Source organism: Talaromyces rugulosus, chromosome II (assembly GCF_013368755.1).
Source record: "Talaromyces rugulosus chromosome II, complete sequence".
Taxonomy (NCBI): domain Eukaryota; kingdom Fungi; phylum Ascomycota; class Eurotiomycetes; order Eurotiales; family Trichocomaceae; genus Talaromyces; species Talaromyces rugulosus.
Window position 1 is genome coordinate 2,845,886 of NC_049562.1, and position 24,663 is coordinate 2,870,548.

Consider the following 24,663-nt stretch of genomic DNA (forward strand, 5'->3'; position numbering starts at 1 on the left):
TACAACCAGACGTAGAGTTGATTCAACATACGTAAATAGATCCACTGTTTCCAATGTTAATTTATCACTAGAATACACGAACGAAACATTCAGATGCCAAGTTAATATTATGACATGTCCAAACATCACCAATATAAACTGACAACATCTAGAACATTAAAACATCCCCTCCATATCCAAATCCGTCAAGAGCTCCGGGTTGCCCATATTCGCCACATCAAACATATCCTCCAAACTCGTATCCATGCCCGTCCCATCATCCAGCCCAAGCCCCAAACCAGTCCCGTTGTTCGCAACCGCGTCGTTCAAGATCTGCTCGATATTTTCGTTGGATGCAGCACCACCGAGACCGTTGCTTCCACCGCCGCCGCCTGTGCCGTCTCCGTTGCCTCCGTCCCCTAGGTTCATCGGCTCGTGCGCTGCGGCGTCGAGGTTGATGTCTTGCATGATATTACTTACGTCGAGGTTGGCAACGTGGGCGGGCAGCGCAAGGAGCGAGTTTACGCGGCGCGTCAGGCGTACAATGATCTCTGCGCGTAGAGGATCCTTTTCGGAGAGTTTGGGAACGGTTTCGTGCTGCAACAGGAGTGCATCGCGCAGAGTCAAAATGGCGCAGCGCGGGAGGCTCTCTTTATTCGCGTCTATTGGATGGTACATTGCCTGCTCCAGGGCAAAGGATTCCGGCATCGGCGCGCATATCAGCGTCGCCGCAACGTCGAGGGCTAGATCGAGCGTGCCGGATTCTGCCTGGGACTTGAGCTCGTCGATCAAGACCGGGAGCACGCGAGAGGCTGTCAAGAGTCGGATGCCGGCGAGCACTTGTCGGTGCGTGTACGAGTGAGGAGACATGCTCACGTCGGCGCTGGCACTCCACAGCACCAGGCCATGGAATGTGCTTCGTATGCAGCCACTCAGTCCGCCAGAGTGCGACGTCCAGCTGTCCAGCTCGGAGCGACGGCTGCTGCCGTTGCGCTGGAAGGACAGATACGGCTCGAGTGCGTCCAGAATTGGTTTGATATCTGTCCGTCCGGGGTGTCGAGCCCGCACGTCTTTGAGTTGTTCTTCCAACGCCCGCGCGGTGATGTTGAGCACGGTGCGATGCACTGCCTCGGCTTCGCCGGAAATCGAGTTGGGCTTGATCAGGGCATAGAGCACCTTTAACGGAATCGACGGATTGTTTTCTGATTCCCAAATGTAGCCGCCCAGCCATGAAAGCGCAAATACAAGAGAAGGAAGGAGAAACGGTTCAAGGAGGTCTGCCAAAGTCAATAGGCATGTCGAAAAATGGTACAAATCAACTCACATTCAAAGCCTCCTTTTAGAGTGTCCAATTCCAACTTTCCAACCTCACAAGCGCCCAGTGTCTGGCTGAACAAGGTAGCGACGAGCATATAAAATTCCTGTGGGCTACATGAAGACATTGTATCTTCACTAATGCCTTCAGCTATGAAGAGTGCAGAAATCCATGCGCCAAGGTTTTTGTGCTGTTTTTCTGATAGATCATCTAGTTTCAGACTAGTTGATCCTTGATCGAGAAGCTTCAACACAAAAGACTGGGCATTCGAGATCCCCAAGTCGTATTGGTTAAGATCATACCGATATTTGAAGGCGAGAATCAGGTGCAATATGCTACTAAATTCGTCATACACGGGTTGGTTCTCGCCTATAAACGGTTATTATAATGAAATAGAAAAATATATTTAGGTCTTACCTTGATCTTCATCCCACTTCCACGTGTCTATGAGTGAGCAAACGGGCTGCAGAATAGCCTTGAGACTGCGAAACAAAAGCATCACGTCGAGGACCTGAGGCCGACGAGATATCGAGTTACAGATGCCCTTCAATGTGACTGTTTCTCTCTGGTGACAGAGTGTGTGTATGACCTGGTAATCGATTAGTTGACGCCGCGAAAATAAACGCAAACAACTCACATCTGTGACTGCAGCAACAATGGCGCCCGCATTTCCCTCTAAGGACTCGATTTCGGATATTAGTTGATCAGCTCGCTCTTGGTTGGAGTGGATCTGGGTTGCAATATCGTCTTTGACATATCTTCCACCGACGGGCAGCGTCTGCATCGGGTTTTCACCCAGCAAACGCTCAATGCTAGACTCGGGGATGAGTCTGTGCAAAGCACACGAAAAAATAAATTCCTGTCGGACATCTGACAGCACCGTGTTGCCTTGCATCTCAAACATCTGGGAGAAAGAGGGAAACGCATTGGGATCGACTCGGTTCAAGGCATGGCCGATACACATTTCCATGGGAATTGGGTCCATTGAGGTTGCTGCCATACTAGCCAGGAGTGGTGGCAGCTTGTTGACAAGAAAAGAACGAAAAACAAACATATTTCGACCAGATTCATTGCGATACATGCCATTAGATAGCACATCAAATGTTGCAGTAATGAGTTCTTGGACGAGCATTTCATAATGACCCTATGGACAGTCAATAAACCAGACACAGCAATCGAATAGCAGTAAAGTTACCCCGTAGCGATTTGATAAGTAATTCAAAAGCATATTGTCGTCAACAAGCGGACGACCGACGAGCTAGTCTTGTCAGCAATCCCATTGTATCTCAAGGTGAACAGAAAAAACCCACCATAGCATTGATATACACATAGAGACCAGCTCTAGAGTTAATTATAGGACCGTCAATCACAGATGCCTCGAATTGAAGAGCGTCCATGTTCATGCCGTCCATCATCTGGACGTCGAGATCTTTCGGAGCAGGCTCTCCGTATAGTTGGTACACCTTTTGCAGGTTGTCCAGGCGTGTCCGCAAATTCATCGATATGGTAGCGGAGGAAGATAGGTATGCAGTGAGGGCATGACCTAGTGGGATTTTGAAGCCTGGCATTGATCAATACATACATATACATATATTAAATGAAGCGGGACACGTACCTTGTGAGAGATCAGAAGACAGAGCGTCAACCCCTCTTTCGGTTGCCGACAGTGCAATCAGCATGATCCCCAGAGATTCAAACAAAGCCAGCGCATCCGGCAGGTTCAGCAAGCCTCCAGACTGCTGGTCTTCGGCGAGGCTGCTGGTATGCGCGCGAACCAAGGCCAAGATCCATTCCGATGCCTCTGTAAATATGCCGGTAACTTCCCGACTGCTTAGAGACAGTTCCGGGGTAGTTATTGGGACTATGGCATCCTGGACAATCCGGGTGTCGGTCATGAGAGTAGACGACAACTTGGCGGTCCCTTTCTTGCTCTCGTCTGCAGACTGGGCGTAATCGCCAACTGAAGAATGCCGTCGGAGGCCATTCAGCACTGGCGCAATTTTGGTCTTCCCAATCTTGGTGAGAGCATCGATATACAGCGGTATGAGCGGGTCATATTGCCCTTTGGTAACAGTGCGCGACTCGAGAATCACATCGACCAGAGAGGCTTCCGACAGCGGAGCGCGTTTGGCCAGAAGGTTGACCAGGTTACAGAAATCTACCACGTCAATGCGGCGGGCTAGACATTCACGGAGGAGTTTTCTCCATTGATCGATTGGCGCTGCCATGGCTTTTCTTGCATGTAATGTTGCATGCTCATTGGCCATTCAGAAAAAGCGGGGGGATAATCGGAAAATCTAAGAATACCATGCCATTCGATACACATGTGGAGCGTATATATATCACAGGATACCACCGGAATAAGTTGGGAGTCAGACGTGGCCGATGAGCGCACCGACAATGCGTCCGATGAAGTCGGGTTTGTTCAATGTTTGTCTTTGATACACGGTGCACGTGATGTGTCCGCTTATGTAATAATATACCACATGTCAACCATCACAGTACTGACAGTACAGCAAATAATGAAGTGTTCTCCTATGGTCGACTATATGTGCGCATTTAGTCATAATGTAATAAACACATATTTCAATGCTGTGTGGTGTAAATAGTTGAAGTATACATGGCAACAATGAGACAGATAGCAACGGTACAACCGTAATTTCTAGATTTAACTGAATGCTCTAATCAATTGATTAATAAAACACCAACGCCATTATAGCAGAGAATTCTAGTTGGGAATTTTATATTTATGTCGGGTGGCCACATATACAACCTTCAACATTTGAATGTTCTATCAGTTAATGCATGTGCTTCAGCGTATCATACAAACAAACACATAAGTTATATATCCCGTAGAGGCATGATGGTGATTCCAAACATTTCACTCAATATCGAATTAAACTACAGTTGAGTGAGACGTTCAATTCCTTATATATATCCTTATATATACATGAAATTAATTGACTTATAATGTTGATGTCAATTTAGGTCTAGACCATGTAAAAGAACATCTGGCGTTGAAAGCACACTAACCGTATATGGTTAGACCATATAAATACACCGTAAATACATATACTTGACCGGGCCACTCCCAGCAATATTCGAGTAGTAAACACATCCTAGGTGTTATGTTTCGTTATCAGAAACCTCTTACTCATGAAATAAGACTTGGCTTGAGAGTACCTAGTGTGGCTTCACGGTTTAGTACTTCTGTACTCACCCTAGAAGAGGATCAACATCCCAATTACGACCGGAAGAAATACTATCCTGCTCAAGTTGGAGAGACTGTATCCGATCGGTATGGCCTCATCTCAAAGCTCGGTCGGGGGGTTAACTCTACAGTTTGGTTAGCAAAAGATACCGCTCGGTTAGTTCAACTTGGTAGATTTATGTTGCTGTTTTTATGGCGTGGCGACTAACACTGTTGAAGATGGCCTTGGCAATCAAACAAATATGTAGCTCTGAAGATTACGAATTGCGGAGAGCAAGAAATAAAAAAAGTCTGTAGAAGAGGAGATAGAACTATCTCAGCATATATCATAATTGCACGTGCGATTTTCCCACGAAGGTCAAGTATACATTAGACTAGTGACCGAATCCTTCATCATTCCTAGTCCTTTTGAAGAGCATTTATTGCTTGATATTTAAACCTCTAAGAGAGTCTCTCTGGCTTCTAGGAAAACACAAACATCTTAAGGGTGCTAACCTACCTCTAAAGTATTAAAGGCGTTCTTGAAACTTTTACTTCAAGGTCTGGATTTTCTTTATTCTAAGTATCATATTATACACATAGGCAAGTATTCTACTATTAAGCATAGCTTGATTTATTTCTAACAGCAATGAAGATCTAAAATCAGAAAATTTTCTGATAGTATTTGAAGATAACACTGTTCTTAATGATTATATCCAATGCTAACAGAATCATCCAGCTACTTATAAGTCAAGCGATAATTATCTAATATATCTATCACAGCCTAATTTTAGACCTTTGAAAAAGGGGATTAGTATAGTCAAGATTAGCGACTTTAGTACTACTATATTTGGTAATATCCCAACACTCTATAATCATAATATTCAGCCTCTGTCTTTCTATACACCAGAGGTTCTTTTAGAAGCAATATAGATATATAGTGTAGATATATAGAACTTGAGCAACGTAATAAGTATCCTAGTGAATTTCTTTATATAGACAGTGGTACTTATTACTTTTTAAAGTTATAGAAGCTTCTCGTAGATACCACCCTTTTTAACAGAATGAATCCCAGAAGCAATAAATACAGTTAAGAAAGAATTTTAGCCTAAATGATACAGTTTCTTGGTCCGCCACCTCCACAGCTATTCACGAGAGCGAATAAAGGGATGTATTCTGGGTTATTTTCCGACCAAGGTACAATTTTTCAATACCCAGTGTAGTAGTATATATCTGGATGCTTATTCTTGTCTTTTTTAATAGGTGAATTCAAGTATCGAAATTTGCTCCTCCCAGAAGATTTCACCTTCTCCAACCCCACTCCATTTCTCCAAGGAGAGGAAAAACGGCTCTTTCTCGAGTTTGTCAAGAAAATGCTTCGGTAGGAGCCTGAGCTGCGGTCTACGGCGGCGGAACTTTACAACGACCCGTGGTTGTCATATAAATCATAATGAGAGAGCTTTGAATACATATATTTTCCAAGAGAATAATGCAAAATTCTTGGGTTAATTATCAGGTAGTGTAGTTTAATCAAACTTGATAGCGTAGACTTGCCTTTTTTTTGTTTAAAAAAAAAAGCCTAGAGGACCAGAAAAAGACTGCCGGATTGGATTGGCTGCAAAAGCGCAGTTTGTAGATTTAATTTACTCTTAGACGTCGGTGATTGAGCATAAAGTAGTGGCAACGTTGGCAAGCATAATGTATATGTGTCGGCGGGGCTGCAATGCGTGGGGGTCAGTCCCGAACGGTACACATCGTGACACTGCATAGTGCTATGTAACCCTATTATTCGATTAAATGATTGACAGAAGCACCGGTCCAAGGTGGCCCATTGACCGGACTCCAGATATAGTAATCAAAAGAATACTACGTGCTACGTTGCGAAATATCACATGTGACAGCCCACCGAAACCCAAACGCAGGAACCGTTTTAAATTCTAAACGTTGACGCATCTATATTATTGTTATTTAATAATAATAATATTATTATTATCATCATCTGCCCTTACAGTCCTACTCGCCGTACTAGAGTTCTAGCGCAACCCTAACGCTAGACAAGACCAGACAGAATTACCCCTCTGCGGCCGCCGATTGGCCCAGTGTGGAAATGAAGCAACTTCGGAAAATCTTGTAGCACAGCAATGCCATTGGCCTGCATCAATCCTTCCAGTCCACGTCACAAAGGAAGAAGGGCAAAGAAGAAGAGAAAGCTGACTCGGATACTGATCCTGTCGGCTTATTTTATGGCGGGCCGTGAGCCGTATTGAAATGGTATGTACGAGACACGGAAATAAAGTAAATAATGGAAATGAAGAAGGACGCCAAGTCTTCTGCATTCACTATGTATAAAAAATATATATATAGAAAAAAAAAAGGCAATTCTATGATGAATGCTTCCCGCTATCAAAATGCTCATATCATGTCGACATTGTCGTCGGCCTTTTCTTTTCCTTTCTTCTGGCCAATGCAGAAAATATCAGGCCAGAAAGTTCATAGACAAAAGTCCCTTGCAACCATAAAATAAACCCGTATCTCGTGGTGTTGACATCAAGCCAACAAAAGTCCTATGAAATCAAAACGCATCAAGCTTCCTGGCCGGTTAGCCTATGACCTGGACGCTCGATGGCGAGAAGCCTGCGAAGAGGAATCTTGGAGCGTGTCAGGGAATCGAGGACCGACCATCCAATCTTCCATTGCGAGCCATTCACTCCAGCTTCGTTCGGCGGCCTCGAGCTCCGTGTCGATGGGGCCCTGTAGTGGCCGTAAAAAGGGCACCGTCTCCGACGGGCCCATGTCATAGTCCTTCTTGACCGAGGCCCATCCGCCGCTCTTGGCTGCAAAGAGATAATTTCGGCGTTCGTGTTCGTGTAGTGATCCAATGCCGGTTGTCCAGTCGTCGCCAAAAAATCCATGCAAAACGCCGGGAAAGTCCATTCCGGTAGCGACCAGGCGCCTGATGTAGGGAACCAACGAGACTGAGGGCGGGAGATTCGGCTGCTGCTGCTGCTGTCCCAAAGTAGACGATGCAGAGCTAGAGTTGAAGGTGGGGAAGGGTTGTTTCTGAAAGGGCAATTGGATGTTGAGAAAGGCGGAGAGCGCTTGCACAGGCACGCTGTGCTGGGCGTGGTCGAGAAAGTATCTCTGACAGCTCTGGTATCGCGGATACCATTCGAAGATGTCAAAGTTGGAGTCGTCGGATCCCTGGGAGGCCTCGGAAAGGCCGGCCATGGTGGCCGGGTCGAACTGGTTGTCCGATCCACTCATCCTGGAGTGGTGCTCGTCGATGGTGACGGGCGATTTTTGGTCTGATCGAAGCCGTAATGCGGAGCTGTGAAAATGGCACGAGATCTTAGTCTGAATTGTTTTGATGTTTGAAGTGTTTGGAAGCCGGGGAAGTAGGGAGAGCGCAGGGAGAAGATGGGGGGTTGCGCAAGGCGTCTAGGTAGTACCCTACGCGCCTCTATTTTTTCGGTTCTTTTATTTTTCTCTTGTTTGTGTTTTTCCTTTTTTATTTTCGGATTCTTGTAATTTCGCAAACGGGATCGAAGCAATGCGGAATGGGGGCCGTTTACTTGCGAATGAAGAAGTCCCTTGCTCGACGGATCACGATGCGTAATCTCGACCCCAACGATAAAGGAAGATCGGAGTCCCGGCTTCTGGAGGAGACAGAAGCAATTGGCGGTTGGTGACCACGACGGGGGACGATCCAGTGCAGACGTAGTGATCTAGATGTTGGTTTCATTCAGGGACCAAAAAAAAAGGTGGTCTTTTTTTCTCGGGGGAAAGCCCGTTTGGCCGCGGGGAATGGCATACGGAGGGGCAACCGGTAGAACAAACAAGCAAGCAAGAAACGAAGTGGACTGTTCTTGCATTGAGCATGCCCTGGTGGAATAAATAATGGTGGAGAAGGGGAGAAGAAGAAAAGAAAAGACAGGGAGTTCTAGAAGAAATAGATAAAAAAAAGGGGGAGGCGACTAATTGACATTATGTTGTTCTTGAAGCTGGACCGGTTCCCCCTCTAATTGGCGGTATGGTATAGTACATGACAATGGCCGCGTGTATTATTGTAACGGGATATCCACATGTTCCTGGTCAACTGTGGCTCTGCCAGGCGCAAACAGACGGAGTAGCAGTACGGAGTAAGTAAAGTCAAAAAGCTCAGCTGGCATGGCTGCCATGTGCTCCACCAGCCTCATCGTTCCTAAAGTTGATACATCCTCGGCATGATGATCCTTGCCCGCCTTGCCACGGAGAAACAAACGTGGGGGAAAAGCAAGTGAAAGTGAAAGGCAAGATGGCAAAGTTGGGCCAAGTTTGGGCCAAGTTTGGGCCGAATTTTTTCCGCTCGAGGAGGACTAACTTTGGGAGGCTAGCCAAGTATACACGTCGTTTTTTTTTTTTTTTGTTTTTTTGGGCCTTATGTGCTGTGGCTCAGTTTTTTTCTCCGAGCACTACTTTGAACAGACCGGGCTGAGATCTGCCCCTCTTGGTGACTAGTTTAGTAACTTTAGTACATCCAAACAGATAGTATTATTGGGAAATGACTGTTAGAATTAATTTTAGTGTTTTATGATAGGGAACCTTCGTTTTGCCACTGAGATCTCGTGCTGTGATTGGACAACCGGCTCTACTTTGCTGGTCCGCTAAGTTCCAACTAGGGCTTTAGCGAATGTTAGCATGATCGCTACGAGCCTAGTATAAGGCTAGAAAGCATCCAAAAAAGAAGGAAAAAAGTAAAAAGTTTGCCACCAAGGCCACCAACCGGAGTTTCACAGCATAAAACAAAAAAAAAAGAATATTTGTTGAGATGCCGGAGAACCCGACACTAGCACAACTTCCGTAGACCCGAGTCGCCGTTATAACTTATCAATTGGATTAGTATAATTATGCAAACCCTATGCAAGGGCCGACTGACAACGGAAAAGTGACCGATAATATACCTAACCTCCCGCCCTCGAAGGCGACTTGTTCTAGATATTGTGATAGGGTGGAATTGCACAGCAGCCCCGCGAATTTCCCGATGATCTGGGTTTGTACAATTTAGGCAAATGGTCAAACTTGAGTGCGTATTCTTTTCTTTGTTGTAACTATTCTGGTACAACTGGTACAACTGGTAGGTTTGGTATAGCTGATAAAGTTCCGGCACCTATTAAAGTTGCCAGCACGTGGCTGAGAACAAAGACATTGAGTTTGAGTCTGCCGAATGGGTCAAGCAGAATATTAGGCAGAAACATTATTGTGAATAATGATACTTCAGGCCGCGATGAAGTCTGTTGAGGACGATCTGGCGATCTGCCCAGCCACAGATCAGATCGGTGATCTGTGGCTAGTGCATGCCGATCTCGATCTGCTCAGCCACACGACACTGCGCCACACGTAGTGCAACATGCGCGGTGTTCCTAATTGAGAGATGGCAAATATTTTCTGATGCATTATTGAACTCTGTGTTCTCTGCGCTGCACTGGTGTGTTGTTAGTTTGATACTCCGCAGTGTACTGTATACTACTAGTACGGTAAGTAACATGATGTGTATGTGAGATCACGAGACATTGCGTCATATTCCCCACCTCTGCCGTCCTTCCTCCGGCATCAACTGCTGCATCTAATTACCGTTGTATTTTGATTAGCAAAATGGCGTTCTCACTGTCTTCGAAAATAACAGTACGTTGCTGCCTGGTTTCAAAGCAAGACACTAACGGATCCAGCTCTCCAACGGAGTGTTGATGCCGGCCATCCAACTGGGGGTGTACCTGACCTCTGGACGGGAGACCGAAAATGCAGTCAAGCATGCCTTAGGAGTACGTACTGAGCAACACAAAATGCCGCATATACGTTGACCGATCTGCCAGGCTGGATACCGAGGGTATTGCCTCTTTCAATCCCGAGCCATGTCGAAAGACTAACACAGAATAGAATCGACAGTGCTCAAATGTACCACAATGAGCGCGATGTCGGACGAGCCGTGTTGCGATTCCTCGAGGCGGAAAAGACCAAGCCGGACGGTCTCACGCGAAAAGACATCTTCTTCACATCCAAGCTGGCGTCTAACGTCAGCTACGACGCTACACGACGCTCAATCAAGCAGTCAATCCGGGCATCCGGCCTCGAGTACATTGATCTCTTCCTGATCCATTCGCCGTATGGGGGCGCCAAGAAGCGTCTCGAATGCTGGCGCGCGCTGGAAGACGCACTGGCCGAGAACGAGATTCGCGCGGCCGGGGTGAGCAACTACGGGGTGAAACATCTACAGGAACTGCTCGCCTCGGAACCGACGGTGCAACCCGTGGTCAACCAGATCGAGGTGCACCCGTTCAACACGCGCACGGCCATCACCTCGTTCTGCCAGCAGAACGGGATCGTGGTGGAAGCATATGCGCCGCTGGCCCGCGCATACCGGTTCGGGCATGCGACGATTGTGTCGCTGGCGCAAAAGTACGGGTGCACGCCGGCGCAGCTGATGGTGCGGTGGAGCACGCAGCATGGGTATGTGCCGCTGCCCAAAAGCATCAATCGCGAGCGCATCATTGCGAATGCGCAGATTGAGGGCTTTGCGATTGGGGAGGAGGACATGCAGGTGCTGGATGGGCTGGACGAGTACTTGGTGACTGGTGTGTTTCTTCTTCTATTCACTGTAGGAGGCATGACTGACTGTGGCAGACTGGGACCCAGTGGACGCGCCATAGACATGCATCCACATATACACATGTACACATACGTACGTACATGATATAAATTGGCTTCACTTCGTTGCGCAAAAAAACTGCAAAAATATGCAAACAGAAATTGCAAAAAAATAAATAAAAAATAGATGATACAATCAGTAATCGCACGGGCTCGGCCAATAGCCACGCGTAGAAGCTTATCTCGCAGCCGACAATCGGCGGCGCTAGGAATCACGGGACCGGCGAGAAGCAGCGCATTTGCCGCAGATTGATAAGATTGCGGCCGTATCCTGCCTAGAGCATTTTCTCCCTCTCCCACTCTCCATCCGATCGCAGTCACCGGAAGAGGATCGGCTGGTGGTACAGGTACAGGTAGTCAGGAACAGTCTCCGCCATGAGGCAACATAAAAGGCCGTTTTCCGGCTGGAAATAATCCCCCCGGCTGGTTTTCTTTGTCACATATCCATATATACCCATATCGTACATATCACTCCATCTCACCATGTCGAGCATTCCCTCCGAGCCCGAGTTTGAGCAGGCCTACAAGGGTATTTTTTTCTCCTTCCACTTCGCGTTACGCATATACTAATGCCATGAAGAGCTCGTCTCCACGCTCGAAAACTCCACGCTCTTCCAGAAGAACCCAGAGTACCGCAAGGCGCTGCAGGTCGCCGCCGTGCCCGAGCGCGTCGTCCAGTTCCGTGTCGTGTGGGAGAACGACAAGGGCGAGCTCCAAGTCAACCGGGGCTATCGCGTGCAGTTCAACTCGGCATTGGGGCCATACAAGGGAGGGTTGCGCTTTCACCCGAGTGGTGGGTATTCTGCTTCTTCTTTTTTTGGTGATTTTCGGCTAACAACTTCCCTAGTCAATCTGTCGATTCTGAAATTCCTTGGCTTTGAGCAAATCTTCAAAAATGCCCTCACCGGTCGTACGTCTCTCTCTCTCTCTCTCTCTTTTAAACGTGTGATTGTACTAACAGTATACAAAGTCAACATGGGCGGCGGCAAAGGCGGCGCCGACTTTGACCCCAAGGGCAAAAGCGACAACGAAATCCGCAAGTTCTGCGTCGGCTTCATGACCGAGCTGTCGCGCCACATTGGCGCCGACACGGACGTGCCAGCGGGTGACATTGGCGTGACTGGCCGCGAGATTGGCTACATGTTTGGCCAGTACAAGAAGATTCGCAACCAGTGGGAGGGCGTGCTCACGGGCAAAGGTCTGACCTGGGGAGGCAGTCTGATCCGGCCAGAGGCTACTGGATACGGAGTTGTCTACGTACGTTTTTCTCTTTGACTTTCTCTCTCTTTAATTGCCGCTAATCAAGTACTATAGTACGTCCAGCACATGATCAAATACGCCACCGAGGGCAAAGAGTCCTTCGCCGGCAAGCGCGTCGCCATCTCCGGTTCCGGCAACGTCGCCCAGTACGCCGCCCTCAAAGTTATCGAATTGGGCGGCACCGTGGTCTCTCTGTCCGACAGCCAGGGCTCCCTCATCGCCTCTGAACAGGGCTTCACCCCCGCGCACATTGACCAAATCGCCGCCCTCAAAGTCGCGCGCCAGCAGCTCGACTCGCTCGCCTCAACGGACGCATTCTCAGGCTTCAAATACGTTGCCGGCGCCCGGCCCTGGGTGCACGTCGGCAAAGTCGACGTCGCGCTGCCCTCAGCCACGCAAAACGAAGTCTCGGGCGAAGAAGCCCAAGTCCTCATCGACGCTGGCGCAAAATTCATCGCCGAGGGATCCAACATGGGCTCCACACAGGAAGCCATTGATATCTTTGAAGCACACCGTGAGCAAAACAAGGGCGCCGCTGCGATCTGGTATGCCCCCGGTAAGGCCGCCAATTTGGGTGGTGTTGCCGTGTCTGGGCTGGAAATGGCACAGAACTCGTCGCGCGTGAGCTGGTCTACAGAGGAAGTCGATAGCAGATTGCAGGATATCATGGAGGCTGCTTTCAAGAACGGGCTGGAAACCGCAAAGGAGTATGTCTCGTCGGCCGAGGGCGCGCTGCCTTCTCTGGTTGCTGGGAGCAACATTGCTGGCTTCTCAAAAGTTGCGGCCGCCATGCGGGACCATGGTGACTGGTGGTGATCTATCTAGACTCTATTTCTTTACTGCATAGATAGTTTTTGTAAGTATTACCCTGATGATAAAAAAATTATGACAATAAAAATAAAACAATATAAAATATAACGATTTTCATATATGTATTAGCATTATATAACAGTACGATTAGGGTATCACAAAACAAAACAAAAAACAAAAAACAAAACGTATTATACTATGTACTTCCTGTTCGAGCAAAATCATGCCCACTCGTCATGGTCATCTCCGGTATTGGCGGCGGTTCCGACGACGACGGCGGCTCCTCTACCAAACTGCGCGGCCTTGACCACACACCACCGAGCGAGTAATGCTCTTCTTTAGGCAGAGGTGGGTCACCACCATTTTCAGTCCTGTTCTTGCGTCGGCAATGGTGGCTCCGACGACGATGCCGACGCAAATACTCATTCGGAACGGGATCAACCTGCTTCTTCGCCGCAGGCACAAAAGAGAGATAGAGCGGAAACAGCGCGCCCGCCGAGAACAGTGCGACAATCACAGCAAACGAATACGGCGTGCTACCGTGCGTGTTAACAGCAGCGCGCTGCGGAAAAGGGAAGATGGTGCCGGCGCCAATAGTAGTGGCCATGATTGCTGAGGCGGTTTTGGTGTGGGCGCCCATGCCGCGCAGCGACATGGCGAAGATGGTGCTGAACACGCCGCTTTCGAAGAGAAATATAAACAAAGCGAGGATGACTCCGGCTAAACCGGATAGGTTCATGCACAGTACCGAGAGCACGATCAGGCCGAGGTACAATACGAGTAAAATCCAGCGTGGTTTGAGGAACCACTGCGCAAACGCTGCGAGGAACCTGCCCACGGCAAACAGACTGCGGCCGATAAGCGTGTAATCATACGTGCTAAGCCTCGACTGCGGGGTTTGCGCCTGAATGTACGAGGCCAGACTGGTGATGAAGGCCTCTTGCCCACCGACATAGCAAAACTGCGAGAACACGGCCAGGCCAAACGTCATCCAAATCACCGGAATGCCAATCACGCGCACCGAGTTTGTTTCTCTCCGCCGGTCCGAGAGCGCGCGTAGGTCTTCGTCGGATGCTTCAGGTACAGGCAGGTAGTAAAAAGCAACGGCCAGCAACAAATCAAAGAGCGCAATGGCCAAGTACGTCCACTGCACTCTGACTAGGCTTGCCGCGTCCTGGACCGAATGAAACAGGGCCTTTTTGGCCAGCACGGCCGAGACCACGCTGGCCGTGGCTTGGATGGCTTGGGAGAAGTTTAGCCGGATTTCTGCATTCTCGAGCGGTCCGCACAGTGCGATGAACGGGTTTGCCGCGGTCTCGAGCACGCCGAAGCCACAGCCGACAATGAAATTGGAAATGATGAACGCGGTAAACGACGTCAAGACGGCAGATGGCCAGAATATCAGAGTGCCGCACGCGTAGATGAGCAGTCCCGTGATAAACGTGACTTTGAACCCCCATCGGCGTAGTAATACCCGGCCAATGGTCAGCGGCGAGACAAGATAGCCGCCGTAGTATGCTGCATGCAAGCCGAGATACGCCCAGGAATTCAGGTGGTCGATCGTTTGGAACTGGTCGTTCAGGACGTCTAAGAACCCATAGCCTAGTCCCCACATGAAAAACAGGATTGTCGTCAATGCTACCGGAGGGATCGATTCTTTGTTGTTCATGGCAAGCATACTCTTGGGTTTTTTCACATTCACAAAATCGAAAAACCGCGACACGTTCATCGGCCCATAGCTTTCTTCTACCGTGCTGCTTTCCATATCGTCGCTAGGTCCAGAACGAGCGAGAAAGTCGGACATGTCCATCATTTCCTCGGGGCTCGCTGCCGTTGGCGGCGGGTGGATAGATGTTCCATTGTGTCCGGATCCAGGATGTAGACTTGGACTCTGGCGTTGACGAGGTTCTAGAGAGGCACGACGATTAGACCGGTTTGCGCTGGTAGGGTACGCGCTGTATGAGGCTTGCTGGGGCGAGGTATCCGTGGAGCCTTTTATCAACCTGGGCAAAATACGGGCAGCGAGCGGCTTCAGCCCGGGTACGCAAGCGCACATGATGCCAGTATTGACTTCGACCGCAGACCACATAAATGCGAACGCGCCGTACCCTGGAAAGTCAGTACATAGCAAACCACAGGAGAAAAAAAAAAAACAAAGGTTTCTTACAGGAAAAATCCTGCCCCAATTTCGACGTAAGACCAGCTGATTCCGCCGTGTGTATCATCTGGACACGCGATGTTGCCGCGCTCTGCAGGTACGCGACCCGGATGACATCGACAACAGCAGTGAAAACTCCAAAGCTAAAGGTTACAATCAGAATAATCTTCTGCTTCCGCGGCAAGCGCAATTTAGTCAGGATCGGCACCGGCAACAAAAAGATAGCGACGTCGGTAATCAGATTGACAGGCGCGGACGAAAGATATATAGTGACAATATCAGTGCAAGTCGCTGTGCCCATTTTATGCGGCCAGATTGCAGCGCTGACGGGCCTACACTGGAAGATATTGACCATAGTCAAGGCAACGCCGGCGGCATTGACGACGAAAATGGTGGCGTAGATGGACCAGCGGAAGATCTTGTCAGTTTTGGATAGGGAGAGGAAGAAAATCAGGATGGACATTTTGAGCGTCATTAACGCGGGGTTCTACTGCTATCAGTATTTTTCTTCTTCTTCTTCTTCTTCTGCTTTTTTTTTTTCAAGTATCAATACTCACGTAAAGCACGTTGGCAACATATTCGGCCGTGTTCAAGGCGACATTATTCGAGGACGAGACATCGGTCTGGTGTAGACCCAAGCCCTTGGTAGTTCCGTAGCAGATTGCAAAGACGAAGCCAAAGTCAATTACCTTATTAGAAAAGTGAGCCAAATAGATCACTAGTGACATGAAATGGAGGAGGCCTACCCAAGCCAAAAGCATCAAATAGTCATGCGCAGCGACTTTGTGCACAACACCCAAGCGCGACACAAAGCGAAGCGCGACAAAGACCGAAGCAAGGACGAAAAAGACTATGGTAACAATGAGCGTTGGCGTTTGGCGGTTGTCCATGATGGTTATTGAAAAGAGACGAGATGAGGTTCTTTATGTTTCCCCGCACGAAGTCCGGAAATCCTGTGGCGCCAGTGTTGCGGGCGGAAGCTCCATCGTCGCCAGTTCTTGGTGGGAGGTAGGCGGTTGCCGGTAGCTATGATACGATGCAGACACAATGCAGGTGCAGGTGCAGGTGCAGGAATAGCGGTGATGAAGTAACATGTACGAGAGAAAAGAGGAGAGAGGGAGGAAAAGAAAAGAAAAGTCGGCTGTCTGCCACACGGAATTGTGGGGATGACGCGCCGAACCATACAATCCCCACGTCTGAGCGCCAGTAATTTTTGTCTCTACCAGATTTGAAGAATTAAATTGACAAGGAACGTATAAGATATAAAACAAATAAATTAAATTAAACACATTCCATCTCATCCTAGCGCATATTTGCGATCTGGAGAGTTTAATGTTTAATTCTCAAGCAAGTATGCAATTTAGCCTGCAGGCCTATCACAGCGCAGAGCCGGAACCAGCGCCCCGGGTTGGCGGGGACTGCGCATTCCGATGGTATGATGAATGTGGCTATACATTTCTACGTGTAATAATGGTTTATTTTATATACATATACACACACATATATATATACAATAGGCAGAGTACAGAATAATACAGAGCAGTATGAGCTGATCTGTGCATGTCGTGACGTCAGGCCCCACTTGAGATCGACCTCAGCCAATGGGAAGCGGGAGCAGCACTGACCGCAAACTCGGCAACTGCCGGCGGTTGCACGTGACCTATGTATCTTAGACACTTCTCCGTCTGATTATGGAGTACTCCACATTATGCGAGAAAGAAGTACATACTTATTCGTACTCCGTATATTTCTCGCATAATTGCTCGACAATAATGGACATAAGAGAGACAGAGCTAGACGCACACACCACCAAGCCGGCCGCTGCAAAGCAATAGTCCCCTTTAGCGCCTAGTCTAGTTTCACACAGCCACTGCTGTGCTGCAGGGATTGGCCTCCTGTCTGGACTCTGCAGACGGAGTACTCCGTAGAGCGACCGGTGTGAAGTGTGTAGTTGTACAGTTATCCAGAATCAAACAGCGAACAACGTTGGTCTGCGTTTTACTGACGTGTGTCGAGCCCGATGCGTTGTCGCTTCCGCCAGTATTGAAATTTTGTAGAGCATGATGCCATGAGGATCGTAACCTGTGATCGACAGGCCGGCAGTTGTCAGGCATCCAATAGACAACCAGACTATTACGAGTAGTATAGTTACTCGATCAAGGCATTCTGCAATTCAGTATTCACTCATAGATTCATCCGTTCATTCATTCATTGTATATTGTAATATACTTTACAACCGAAACAAATAATTTTCCCGTGTCAATCAAGACGTTGAATGCGTTGGTGCCTCTCCAGGAGTGCAGACTGCATTGCACGCGACTCTGTCACGGTAAATTCAAAATTGTCGTGAACCAAAAATGCCAATAAGTACAAAAAACAAACATGCGTCATCTTTGTCAGGACATGTTTGACGATCCAAGAAAGTTCTATAAAAAAAATGGCTGTCATATATATTTGGTGGAAAGATAGCAATTGAGAAATATATATGAACGAAAAGAAAAGAAGAAGAAAAAAAAACACCCTAGTTATAAACCCACGAAATCGGGATACGACCGGCATCCACGCTGGCTAACGCGGTAAACATGTGCTCCGACATATCGACTGAGCCTGCCGAGCAGCCGGCGCATCTGTCCACAACAGTTCCGGTGACCGTCTTGCCGCCGGCGCCGGTGACAGTAATCGATTTACCGCACAGCTCCTGGGTCATGATAGCGGCAGACAGTGCGACCACGTTCTCCGAGGAGCCGTCGTTGGCGGTGTCACAGTAGCTGGGGGCGCTCAACGAGGTGGCTGTTTGGTAGAAGGTACCATCGCCAGTTGCGGGAGAACCAGAACCAGAACCAGTGCCGGTCGGCTCGGGGGCAGAGGTGGTCGTGCTTGGGGGCGCAGGAGGAGCCGCAGTGGTCGTCACAGGAGGGGGGGGAGCCGCAGTGGTCGTGTCCGGTGGGGGGGGCGCAGTAGTGGTGGTGGTAGTCTCCGGAGCAGGAGGCGAAGGAGGAGGAGGAGCACTGGTGGTAGTCTCAGGGACCAACGTAGTGGTGGTTGGAGATGGCGCCGATGGTTTAGGAGCAGTAGTAGTAGTCACGGCCGCGACCTGGGTAACGCCCTGGTTGCCCTTGACAGCGGACGTGGCCTCGCTGCGGAAGACGGTGACGGTGGTGTCGATGGTGGTCACGTCGATATGGGTCACGGTCTCGTAGACGAGCGCGCGCTTCTGCTGCTGCACGGGGGCAGCCGAAGTGAGCGTGGCCAGGAGAGCGGCGAGGGCGAAAGTCTTGAAGATGGCCATTGTGATGGATGATGTAGAGAGTTGGATGTGGTAGTCGCGTTGACTGGAGTGACTATATGCTGATATATAGAGGATATAGAGTGAGTGCAATCAGAATCGACCGAGCGATTCAAAGAGACAGGCGACAGAGTTTGCGGAAAAGAAAGAGCAAATCTGCACAGCAGGTCAAATAAAAAAAAGAGGGTGTGTGTGTCGAGAGAGTGACTGGTGATGGGCGTGAGTAAGAGAGAAGGAAAGAAAGGACGCAGGTTTTAAGCCAGGGGAATTTAAAATCCCGCCCAAAGTCTAGACAGCAAAATAAGAGCCGAGACCGGCGCTGCCATTGGCTGCCGCGCGGTGGGGCGGTGGAGAAGGGCCCATTTCCCAGCGAGCCAATAACATGGCGTGCAAGAGTTTTCCGTCTCCACTCTCCGGTCTTTATTCTTTATTACTCCTTAGTATTATTGTCTACTCTGTCATTGTCAAGCCAGTCCAGCACATACAGCAGAGTGATGCGTCATGCCCAACTGCAACAACACACGCCAGCTCAGGATGCCCCAACAGAGTCCGGTCCAGCTGGCCATGCAGGAACCGACCAGGATTAGTTAGTCTTACAAGACAATTGCCAGGGGCACTGCCACTCAGCACCGGCCGAGGCGTTTCTCAAAACTCTAATTCGCCCACACTTTGACGGCCTAAGAGGCCTGGAACGAAAGGCTGAAACAGATCGGCCCATGGAACTTTTTTTTTCACTTTTTGTTTCCGATTTCTCAATGTGCGTTTGTCGATCGCCGAGTTGACTTTGTTACTGGTAGTCTGGTACACTTTGTTACCGGTACACGGACAAAATGCATGGCCCCTGCTATATACACCCCGACATTAAATCCAAACAAAAATCTAATCTTACAACAGCAACAACAGTCTGTACGACAGAGAGTCTACAAACAGACTGTTTCACCAGCCTATCTCTTGAAAACACGATGGTGTCACTTGGGATGGATGCATACCTCCTATTAAGCTTATCCAATCTCGATAACAATAATCGGTCACACAGCCACATGAAAGAATAGTTGCCATATCCGGAGATGAAGGAAACAATACCTGGTCAACCACAATTTAGACATCCCTTTCGGAGGTACACAGGGTATGATTCAAAGAATATCCGCCGGCCAAGTCAATGGCGATGCCACCTTAAGTCCCAACTTTAATCCCATACTTATGACGTGCTCTGGCGGATTTTAATATTTTCAATTGATTATCATATAAATACAACAAACCATGACAAGACACCAATATATCACACAACAGACAGACATAACTAAAACAAACAATTTAACATACAAGTTATTGGGGCATTAAAGTTCATGCATAAGTACAAAGGAAACGAGGAATGTCAGATACCCAGCCAAAAAAAAAAAAACTAGACCAGAGGGGGGGAATAATTAGCCGCTGCACATCACACACTCCTCCTTGTTTTCAATGCTGCACTGGAGCACCTTTTGCGCGTAAATGTCTTGCTCAGACTCGCCGTTTCCCTCCGTAATCTCCTCAGGGCCAGACTCCTCTGCTTCTTCAGCCTTGGGAGCGACGCCGTTGCTGTGAGGAACAGAAACCGGCTGGACCGGCTCAGGGATCCCATTGCCATTGGCAAGGGGGGATGCATGCTTCTGATCATACATAGGACGAGGAACCGCAGAGTATGAGTTGCCCAAGCCAGAGCCCTGTGCGCGCTTCTTGAGCGAGCCATTAGCCCGCGCCACGTTGGTGTCAGCAACCTTGAGCTGCTCCTGATCAACGGTAAACTGAATAGGCGCAGAGGCTGCCATGGTACGCAAATAGTACATGCCCGTCTTGAGACCCATCTTCCAGCCCGCAAAGTGCATACTGGTGATCTTACCCATGGTCGGCTCCTTCATGTGAATGTTGAGTGACTGCGACTGGTCAATGTAGGCTCCGCGATCAGCGGCCATCTGGAGAATGTTGCGCTGCGAGATTTCCCACACGGTCTTGTAAAGTGCCTTAATGTCTGCGGGGATGTTGGGGACGTTCTGGATCGAGCCGCCATCGGCGATGATACGGTTCTTCATGTTGTCAGACCACAGTCCAAGGTCGACGAGATCCTTCAAAAGCCATGGGTTGACAACTTGGAACTCTCCGGCCAAGACACGGCGAGAGTAAATGTTCGAGGTGTAAGGCTCGAAACACTCGTTGAAGCCCAGGATCTGACTGGTGCTGGCAGTAGGCATAGGAGCAACAAGAAGACTGTTACGGACACCGTGCTGCGCAATTTCGGCCTTCAACGAGTCCCAATCCCAGAGATCAGTGGGAGTACGATCCCACATGTCATACTGCAAAATACCCTGAGAGACGGGTGATCCTTCGTACGTCTCGTATGTGCCGTGTTTCTTGGAAAGCTCAATAGATGCGGTCAAAGCACCGTGATAGATCGTTTCAAAGATCTGGATGTTGAGATGTTTGGCCTCTGGCGAGTCGAAAGGAAGACGCAGAGCAAGGAAAGCATCCGCCAGACCATTGACACCGACAGCAATAGGGCGGTGGCGCATGTTACTCTTCTTGGCCTCTGGCACGGGGTAGTGGTTGATATCGATGATCTTGTTCAGGTTGCGAACAAGAACCTGAACAACTTCGTGCAGTTTGCCAAAGTCATACTCGCCACGGCTGGCATCGACAAATGTGGGAAGAGCAAGAGATGCCAAGTTGCACACAGCAACCTCGTCGGGAGCACAGTATTCAATAATCTCAGTGCAAAGGTTAGAGCTGCGAATGGTTCCGAGGTTCTTCTGGTTGCTCTTCTTGTTGCAAGCATCCTTGTACAGCATGAAAGGGTTTCCAGTCTCGGTCTGAGCCTCAAGGATCGCGTACCAAAGCTTCTGGGCTTTGACGGTGCGACGACCGCGGCCCTCTCTCTCGTATTTTTCGTAAAGAGCATCAAACTCTTCGCCATACACATCGGCCAGATCAGGGGCTTCGTTGGGGCAGAACAAGGTCCAGTCTTGGTTGGCCTCCACACGGCGCATGAAGAGATCGGGGGTCCACAGCGCGTAGAAGAGATCACGAGCACGAACCTCTTCCTTGCCGTGGTTCTTGCGGAGGTCCAAGAATTCAAAAACGTCCGAGTGCCATGGCTCGAGGTAGATGGCAAAGGCACCAGGGCGCTTGTTACCTCCTTGGTCGACGTACCTGGCAGTGTTGTTGAACACGCGGAGCATAGGAACAAGGCCGTTGGAGGTACCGTTAGTTCCACCAATGTAGGAACCAGTGGAACGGATGCGGTGGACGTTCAGACCAATACCGCCTGCAGTCTTGGAGATCATAGCACAGGTCTTCAGGGTATCGTAGATACCATCGATACTGTCGTCCTTCATGTCTACAAGGAAGCAAGATGCGAGCTGGGGCTGGGGGGTACCAGCATTGAACAAAGTGGGCGAGGCATGAGTAAAGTATTTCTGAGACATGAGGTTGTAAGTCTCTGTCACTTTCTCAATGTTATCACCGTGAATGCCGACAGCCACACGCATAATCATGTGCTGAGGACGCTCGGCAACCTTGCCGTTGATGCGGAGCAGGTATGAGCGCTCAAGAGTCTTGAAACCAAAGTATTGGTAGTTGAAATCACGGTCGTAGACGATGGTCGAGTTGAACTCTTCTGCGTGCTTCATCACGATTTCATATATATCTTTTGAGATCATGGGAGCCGGCTTGTTGTTCTTGGGGTTGACGTAGTGGTACAGGTCCTCGATCACAGCCGAGAATTGCTTTTTCGTCTGCTTGTGGAGGTTGGAAACGGCAATACGAGCGGCAAGGACGGCGTAGTCGGGGTGTGTGACCGTCATGTACGCGGCAGTTTCGGCAGCCTGTACATTTATTCATTAGCAACCTTCAAGCCTGAAAACTCGAGACATTCGGAACTTACCAGGTTGTCTAGCTCCACGGTCGTGACACCCTGGTAGACACCAGAGATGACCTTTTGGGTGATGGCAGCGGCATCGACATGGTCGGGATCGAGTCCGTAACACAGTCTTGACACACGAGCTGTGATCTTATCGAATTGCACGCGTTCCTTGCGGCCATCTGGGACTTGTTAGCACGGGTCACCGTGACGCGTAGCAGTAAACAACCAAGGCTGCCAAAGACATAAGAAATCCGAGTCGACGAGGGCGGGGAAAGGGACGATGGAGACTGGATGAAGACACAATGGAATCAAACTGACCTCTCTTAAAGACATACATGTCGACGGTATTGTACGTGTGGTGATCTGCTTCAGGAAAGACAAAAAAAAAAGACAGCGAAAACCTGCTTCGAATTCTTTTCTTTTTGTACGTGTGTGCAGTGGCAATGGCGTAATTGTTACCAGGCAAAAAAGATCACAAGATATTATAAAAAGCAGAGCAGGAAGCGAGACTTGGAAAAGCCCTTGCAAACAGATGGTGAAGCAAGACCGGGAGCAGATCGGAGGGGCAGGCGTGGTATTTGTTCCTGCAGCACAGGCAGACACGCGTCGCTCAGGGAGACGCGATTTTCGTGTTTTGTGGCCGGCCGCTTTTAATCGTTGCCGAGCCGGGCCTAGCGCGACGAGCCGGTCACGTGCACCGACGCTCGATTTCTAAGCAGGGCTGAATAATCGAGTATTAACTATCTAGGCAACACTCTGGGAGTTATTCCGGTGATCGATCTTATCTCGCTAGTCAGTTCCCTTTTTTAAGCTTGTGTGGCGGTTCGTGGTCTATAGACTGTAACTACGGTGATGCTTGGTATATCAGGCCGCAAGGGACAAATTATTTACTCTTACAGTAGTATAAGTCTATCAAATAGCACTGGTTTAGAAGAACGCCATTAGTTACTGTGCACAACAAAACGCTAAGCGTATAATCCGTTCATTAAGGAATTCGCCTCCCCCTGGCTTCACCCTAGCTTCACCTGGACTGCAACTCGCGTGTCTCCAGTGCTTCGTATTCACCTCCCCCACGCCGAATCTTCTCTGCTCACAATAATCTCTTGCACGGGCATCCGATTCTCGACAATCTCCCTGCCATTGACCAAATCATTCTCCCTCGCGCGCTTATCGGCTTCGTCCGCGTCCTTTGCAATGCCCGCCTCAACATGCCGCTTGATCAAACGGCGGCGTGCCGTCTCAAAATCAACCTCGACAAACCAGAGCTCATCCATAAGCCGTGCCGCCGTGTTCCAGGGCTCCTTGTCCAGACTCAGATAGTTCCCTTCGAAGAAAATCACCCGGGACGTCGCCGGGATGGGTATATCGTCCTCGACTGGGTCCTTGACCGCATGATCAAAGCTCGGCGCATAAATAGTCGGCGTTGAGACGGTGTCCAGCAACGGCTCTCGTAATCTCCTCACTAACCGCAGGAATTTCTCCGGGTCAAATGTGAATGCAGCCCCTCGTCGCGCAGCCGCGAACGCCGGGTCGGGCATTGCTGCAAGCTGTGCCCTTGTCAGATGGTATCCATCCATGGGGACAAAAATGGCAGCAGGTGGTGCGTCTGGAGATTGCCGCGCGTAGAGCTCGTTGATTCTCTGCGCCATGATTCCTGCCAATGACGTTTTACCGGATCCAGGGATACCACTGATGGCAATCATGAGCCGGGATGTTGCAGGCGTAGACTGAAACTTTGCTATAATAGAGTTTATCATTAGCCCCTAGAAACTGACCCTGTTCAGATGATCAAGAGCTCGGACGACATAAATACATACTCCATGTCTTTTGAACGAGCCTGTCCACTTGCGCCTCCATTATGCACTCCCGGCGTGATCAATCTACACAGCTTTAAATCGGTAGGCTTCGGTGTTCAGTTGTCCATGCACTAGTAACCTGCTTTTGCAGAGACAAGAACGTTGGACGTGGACAAGTTCTGTTTTCCTCGTGACGTCGTTGTTATCCTGCGGGGAAGTCGGAGCGAACGCGGCGGGGCCGGTGGGACAGGCTTATATCATTTTATACTACGTACCTACAAAGCCGATTATTC

At 49.2% G+C, this 24,663-nt stretch overlaps 7 protein-coding genes across 7 annotated transcripts; 2 read left to right on the top strand and 5 right to left on the bottom strand.

The window, feature by feature from the left end:
• Nucleotides 1-156: 156 nt before the first annotated feature.
• On the bottom strand, nucleotides 157-3,522 carry TRUGW13939_03475 (uncharacterized protein; the record flags this gene model as incomplete). The annotated part of the gene is made up of 7 exons (XM_035486659.1): nucleotides 157-1,256; nucleotides 1,304-1,663; nucleotides 1,712-1,883; nucleotides 1,932-2,438; nucleotides 2,490-2,552; nucleotides 2,605-2,855; nucleotides 2,910-3,522. The coding sequence occupies 7 exons, from the start codon at nucleotides 3,520-3,522 to the stop codon at nucleotides 157-159; spliced, it is 3,066 nt and encodes a 1,021-aa protein (XP_035342552.1).
• A 3,566-nt stretch (nucleotides 3,523-7,088) lies between these two features.
• On the bottom strand, nucleotides 7,089-7,748 carry TRUGW13939_03476 (uncharacterized protein; the record flags this gene model as incomplete). Its single annotated transcript, XM_035486660.1, has 1 exon — nucleotides 7,089-7,748. One exon carries the CDS (start codon nucleotides 7,746-7,748, stop codon nucleotides 7,089-7,091), a length of 660 nt encoding a protein of 219 aa, XP_035342553.1.
• A 2,367-nt stretch (nucleotides 7,749-10,115) lies between these two features.
• On the top strand, nucleotides 10,116-11,167 carry TRUGW13939_03477 (uncharacterized protein; the record flags this gene model as incomplete). The annotated part of the gene is made up of 5 exons (XM_035486661.1): nucleotides 10,116-10,145; nucleotides 10,190-10,282; nucleotides 10,334-10,347; nucleotides 10,398-11,092; nucleotides 11,142-11,167. 5 exons carry the CDS (start codon nucleotides 10,116-10,118, stop codon nucleotides 11,165-11,167), a joined length of 858 nt encoding a protein of 285 aa, XP_035342554.1.
• A 481-nt stretch (nucleotides 11,168-11,648) lies between these two features.
• TRUGW13939_03478 (uncharacterized protein) lies at nucleotides 11,649-13,241 on the top strand (the record flags this gene model as incomplete). The annotated part of the gene is made up of 5 exons (XM_035486662.1): nucleotides 11,649-11,694; nucleotides 11,746-11,958; nucleotides 12,013-12,075; nucleotides 12,136-12,422; nucleotides 12,480-13,241. 5 exons carry the CDS (start codon nucleotides 11,649-11,651, stop codon nucleotides 13,239-13,241), a joined length of 1,371 nt encoding a protein of 456 aa, XP_035342555.1.
• A 190-nt stretch (nucleotides 13,242-13,431) lies between these two features.
• TRUGW13939_03479 (uncharacterized protein) lies at nucleotides 13,432-16,283 on the bottom strand (the record flags this gene model as incomplete). Its single annotated transcript, XM_035486663.1, has 4 exons — nucleotides 13,432-15,344; nucleotides 15,403-15,880; nucleotides 15,951-16,082; nucleotides 16,140-16,283. 4 exons carry the CDS (start codon nucleotides 16,281-16,283, stop codon nucleotides 13,432-13,434), a joined length of 2,667 nt encoding a protein of 888 aa, XP_035342556.1.
• A 1,631-nt stretch (nucleotides 16,284-17,914) lies between these two features.
• TRUGW13939_03480 (uncharacterized protein) lies at nucleotides 17,915-18,682 on the bottom strand (the record flags this gene model as incomplete). Its single annotated transcript, XM_035486664.1, has 1 exon — nucleotides 17,915-18,682. The coding sequence occupies one exon, from the start codon at nucleotides 18,680-18,682 to the stop codon at nucleotides 17,915-17,917; it is 768 nt and encodes a 255-aa protein (XP_035342557.1).
• Nucleotides 18,683-20,103: 1,421 nt separating this feature from the next.
• Nucleotides 20,104-24,431, bottom strand: TRUGW13939_03481 (uncharacterized protein; the record flags this gene model as incomplete). The annotated part of the gene is made up of 6 exons (XM_035486665.1): nucleotides 20,104-22,536; nucleotides 22,596-22,753; nucleotides 22,893-22,940; nucleotides 23,472-23,496; nucleotides 23,669-24,312; nucleotides 24,392-24,431. 6 exons carry the CDS (start codon nucleotides 24,429-24,431, stop codon nucleotides 20,104-20,106), a joined length of 3,348 nt encoding a protein of 1,115 aa, XP_035342558.1.
• Between the last annotated feature and the right edge of the window lie 232 nt (nucleotides 24,432-24,663).